The sequence below is a fragment of the Balaenoptera physalus genome, assembly GCF_965194825.1.
Source record: "Balaenoptera physalus genome assembly, chromosome: 12".
Lineage (NCBI taxonomy): Eukaryota > Metazoa > Chordata > Mammalia > Artiodactyla > Balaenopteridae > Balaenoptera > Balaenoptera physalus.
Window position 1 is genome coordinate 56,273,966 of NC_138897.1, and position 5,193 is coordinate 56,279,158.

The window sequence follows — 5,193 nt, forward strand, 5'->3', positions numbered from 1 at the left end:
CGTCTTACACAGTTATTAGAACTAGAAATGACCTTAGACAGCATCTAGTCCAATGGTTTTTGGACTTTTTTGTTAGCATCAAAATCTTTTTTGCCAACGAACACGTGAAGAATCTGCAAATATAGAACACATGGCCACCAGGCTGCTCGGGTGGGACAAGAGCTGAGCGGCAGGGCTCACCTTCTCCCACCCACACACATGCAGGATCTGGGAAACCACTGGAAAGCCATTAGTCTGGAAGTCCCCTCGTTGTATGTGAAGAAACCAAATGCTGCTGTATTTCATTTAAGAGACTTGCTCAAGGACAAGTATGCCGCAGACCATGATTAGAAAGAACCACAAAAACCAAAAGCACATTGCTTTACTGCAGTCCCTTCTAAAAGATTTGATAGATTTTAATCATTATTTCTAGTCTCTTTTGCGGAAAACCCACTTTGTACTGTATTTCTAATTTGTTTTGTTTTTTTGGCCACACCACACATCTTGCGGGATTTTAGTTCCCCGACCGGGAAATTGAACCCCGGGCCCGCGGCAGTGAGAGCGCCAAGTCCTAACCACTGGACCGCCAGGGGATTCCCTATTTCTAATTATTAACTCCTTTACTTTTCTGGCCACATTTTCAAGTGTGCGAAGTAAGAGAAAAGTATTACTGTCAGGTAAAGTCTTACGTGCAGAAAGCAAGGAGCTTTAGACAGCTCTGTGGTAGCCTGAAAATAAAAACTAGAAGCTACGTTTGTGAGCTCCACTTGGGAGCCTTAACACATGCTTGCTTCCACTGCTGTCTCTTAGCATCAGTAGTTCTTATATGAATATACAGACCTTAAAAATGACCCTACTGACCCTTTGTCCAAATGAATATGTGCTTGGAGTCTTTTTCCAGTAGTGGTGAGAGGTGGCATTCACTGATGGGTCTTCTCCTGGCTGATAACATGCTTTTTGAACAGCTTGGTTCAGTTTGTGTTGGGGCGGGGATGGGGCAGTTTGTAAAGGAGCATGTTCTGCCCGGTAGAGCTGAAACCAGCCCTCAGAAATCAAACCCAGAACCTTACTGTAACCTGTCCCCAGTTCTTCCACACTAAAAGCTGGCTTTCCTGTTGATACCAGTTTCACTCATTTGAAAAGAGTTCCAGCTTTGGGATTGTTCAGGCTTTAAACTGTGGCTCCTGCATATGGAAATGGCTGCTTGTGATCCTGCCCTGTTTTCCTAGAGGAGCCCAGAGACCTTAGTAAGTGGGGTTATGTGGGGAGAAAGTGGGGGGACTGGCGATAGACACAGGATTTGAAGAGAAGGTGGGTGGTGAGGCCAAAAAAATTGATGAAGTCACCTCTTCCCCCAGTGCAAGCATCGTGCAGAATTAATATTTTATCTAATGTTATTTTACTGACATAGACCCACGGACTCTGTAGACTCAGAAACACTGACTAAAGGGTAACAAAGAACAAAGATATCTCCTCGCCCCCCTCCCTCCTTTTCTTTTGCCTCTGCTTGCCTAAAATGTTTAATAAGACTTTGAAAAGACAGCATGGACTTTTTTGTATGTGGAGGGGGGTACGCTGATGGCAGCAGAGTTTTCCAGACGTGAGTGCTGGAAATTAAGAGACTAGATGTTGAGAGAAACTCTAATCCCTAGTATCAGACCTTCAGATCCGAGGTGCCCATCTTTAGTGCCATGTTGCAACTCTCTCCAAGAAGTGCTCCCCGAAGGGAGGCCTCACAGACGTGGCCTTTAGAGCACTTGGCTTATGTGTGAACAAAAAAACGTTCTTTGCTATTGAATCTACTGTTCTGCACAGTCTCTTTGCACTTGACTTTCCAGTTGTCCACTTTGTATGGAAGAAATCCTGTGGCACAGGCCTGAGGCTTGGTTAATTTTTAGAATTATTTTTGGTTACCTTGATTTTGATTTACCTGATTTTCTGAAGTGCTTGATTTTACTAAGCCTGACTACAAAAGTGCTTTTACTACGTGGACTTTTGAGACCAAAAGGAGTAAAATTGTATACTTCATATTAGACAAAAATTCTGTGACTTTGATCAAACAGTGGTTCCTTAAAGTATTTCCAGCTTGGTTACCAAAGTCTGAAACACAAATATCTTGATCATTTAAAGTAGACTTCTAAATTTTCTAATTAGGGAAAAGTCCCAAAAGCAAAATAATATATGTAATATTCTAGAAAATCTGGCCTAGTGGGCATTTATTATATCAGTCTTCAAGGAATTAGCCTAATCTGAAGCATTTTTTGTGTCTTAGGGTTTTTAGTGCTGCTGCAGTGATTAATAGGACCACTTGGGACTTATCAAACAAATCTAAGCTCACTCTAATTGTTAAATATTTTTAGAGGCAATTTATTTGGAAAGAATGACAAAGACATATGAAACTGTTTTCATAAATATTACTGAAAACTAAATCATATTAGAAAATGTTATACAAATTGAAATTTGAACCTTTTGAACAAATAATTTTTCATTTCCATTACCCAGAGAAAGCTGGGAATGTGGAAAATGGATGACTTGGTTCATTTATTTATTTATTTATATGAATTTATTTATTTTTGGCTGTGTTGGGTCTTTTTTGCTGTGTGCAGGCTTTTCTCTAGTTGCGGCAAGCAGGGGCTACTCTTCGTCGCAGTGCGCAGGCTTCTCATTGCGGTGGCTTCTCTTGTTGCGGAGCACGGACTCTAGGGCGTGCGGGCTTCAGTAATTGTGGCCTGTGGGCTTCAGTAGTTGTGGCTCATGGGCTCTAGAGTGCAGGCTTAGTAGTTGTGGCGCACAGGCTTAGTTGCTCCGCGGCATGTAGGATCTTCCTGGACCAGGGCTCGAACCTGTGTCCCCTGCATTGGCAGGTGGATTCTTAACCACTGCACGACCAGGGAAGCCCTATGACTTGTTTTTTAAAGGGCAAGAAAATTAGGGCAGCTCTTTCTAGAATTTGAAAGATGTTAAAAGCTAGATGCAGCCTATGAATCTCTATTAATATGGAGAAAATGAAGACCCAGGAAGATTTGGATCAGATTAATTTCAATGGATTATTTGTAACAGTATATTTGACAAATCATGGTCTTTGACAACTTTGATATCAGTGACTAGTTTGGGCAAGTTATTTAACTTCTCTGACATTGAGCTCCTCATTGGTAAAATGAAGCTAAGAGTTTGGTGGTGGGGTGGCATTTACTCTGAATCAGGCACCTTCATATTACTGTAGGTAAGAGGTAAAAGTTAATTTCCGTATTCTAATTCCTTATTCCCCATTGCTTAATAGAATGCTTTTAGGGAATGGGCCTAGGTGAACAATTAGACAAGTACTGTTGCTGAATGCTGTGGAAAAATCCTTAAACCTTTTGGGTGTTCTCATTACATACTTAGGAAAATTATTCTATATACGTGCTCTCTAAAAGCACTTAAAAGTCTCTTTGGAAATCCCTAACTCACAGAACAAAGTGAATCGCTGCAGTAGGGGAGTCTGCAAGCTAGTGAAGCAGCAGGGACCCTGTGATCAGAAACAGCTTCCCCCATAAATCTTGTCTTTCCTCTTTAAACAGGTGGTTCCATCAAGGTCCTAATCCCTACAGCGGAGCCCAGGACTGGCTTTACTCGGGCAGCTACTGGGACAGAAACTACTTCAATTTGCCTGACATTTATTAAAACATAGACAAGTTGGGGCATTTGGCTAATCTACAGATAAGACTTAAACCTGTGTTTTAAAATTTTCTTCTTTGGTTTCTACTCATCTTTTAAAAAGAGAAAAAAATCCTCTCATGGTAACTTGCATTTCACCCAACAAAAGTAGGGCATAAGGTGGATACTGGTGATGAAAGTCTTTGGAAAAATGGGTAATTTTGCCATCCAAACACGCTTATTTGGAATACTGTTTTATATAAGAGGTATGGGAAACTGTTGGAGAATATGCTTTTTGATGGTTGCTGTTGCCATATTTAATGAAGGTTTATACCTAAATGTAACTTTAGCTTTATGGAATTATATAGTAACCCAAATCAAGTTATTTTGAATATTTTTAGGCTGTCATGCTTGAATGTTTTAGATTTAACTTCGAAATGTTTAGAATTCTCCTATATGATGTTTATATGCTCAAATATAGAGGTTATGCCATTTTGTAAAGACTGCCTTGAAAAGATGGCTTTTCTTCTTACTAATCCTCTCAATTTTACCCCTTCCCACCTCTAAAAAGAAAAAAAAAGCCTGAATGTTGAGAAGAGATATTCCTGATTTGAAAATTCTAAACTGGAAAAGGTATTTCATTTGCTTATTTTAGTGCTCTGATTTTACTTTTACAATTTTCTATAATTAAAATGTTTGAATTGTACATGTTTGAATTGAAAATATGTATAAAACCTAGCAATTCACAAAAATACCCTAGAAATATAGATTTTAGTCACCATCATTACATAATGACAAACCTTTAAATGCTTCAACTCCCTGTGGCAAATGCCACCAGAAAAATTCAGTTGTACTCATGTATTATAAGTATCAGACTATATAGAAGGAGGTCCTGTGCATTTCAAGTTTGCAAGGCACCTGTGTACTTAAGATATGTATGGAGACCTACTGTACAGTAGCTTTGCCCCTTTAATTGGGGTACATTAATCTTACGGTATTTATCCACCCAACCCCAGACTGAGATATTGCTTCCAGGGGGCCTTAGGTAGCTGCCAGTAAGTTATTTTAATGGCTGTCTTGAAGTTAACAAGTGTTATAATGAAATAATCTACCTGATGCTAAATAAAGGCTTTAGAATGTTTAAAACAGTGTGGTCTCTTTTAAACTTTGAAATATACTAATGCTGCACTTAATAGGATGCCAAATTGTCAAGTGTCCTTACAAGAAAAAGTAAGTCCTTGTGCTGCCAAGGTTCCCGGGGCCGGAGAGCTCACCCCCGGGCTCACGTGCTAAGTAGGCAGTTAGCACTCACTGTTCTCTGGGTAAATACAGTATTAGAGCAAGGTGCCACTGTGTTCACTTGGTGTGAACGCCAAATACAGAATTATCAAGTGGAATACCTTGGTAGAAAATTGCTAGAGTGGAAAGGTTAATTTTTTTTTTTTTTTTTTTTTTTTTACAATGTATACGAGTTGGAAAATGCTATCGTGTCATATCACAAGTCTGAAAATATTTAAGACCTGTTGTGTTCAGATGTTTGTGCACCGCCTAAATTATAAAATAAGCAAGGTGACAAGG

The 5,193-nt window shown here is 39.6% G+C and overlaps 1 protein-coding gene across 7 annotated transcripts in view; it reads left to right on the top strand.

Annotated features, from left to right (window-relative positions):
* The window catches only part of OSBPL1A (oxysterol binding protein like 1A), a 215,755-nt gene extending 210,994 nt beyond the window's left edge, over positions 1 to 4,761 (top strand). For all 7 annotated transcript variants that reach the window (XM_082417820.1, XM_082417822.1, XM_082417821.1 and 4 more), the window contains one exon: positions 3,540 to 4,761. In XM_082417820.1, the coding sequence (XP_082273946.1) occupies positions 3,540 to 3,642 (103 nt within the window). In that variant the 3' untranslated portion in view covers positions 3,643 to 4,761. The remainder of the gene's footprint in view (positions 1 to 3,539) is intronic.
* Positions 4,762 to 5,193: the final 432 nt, after the last annotated feature.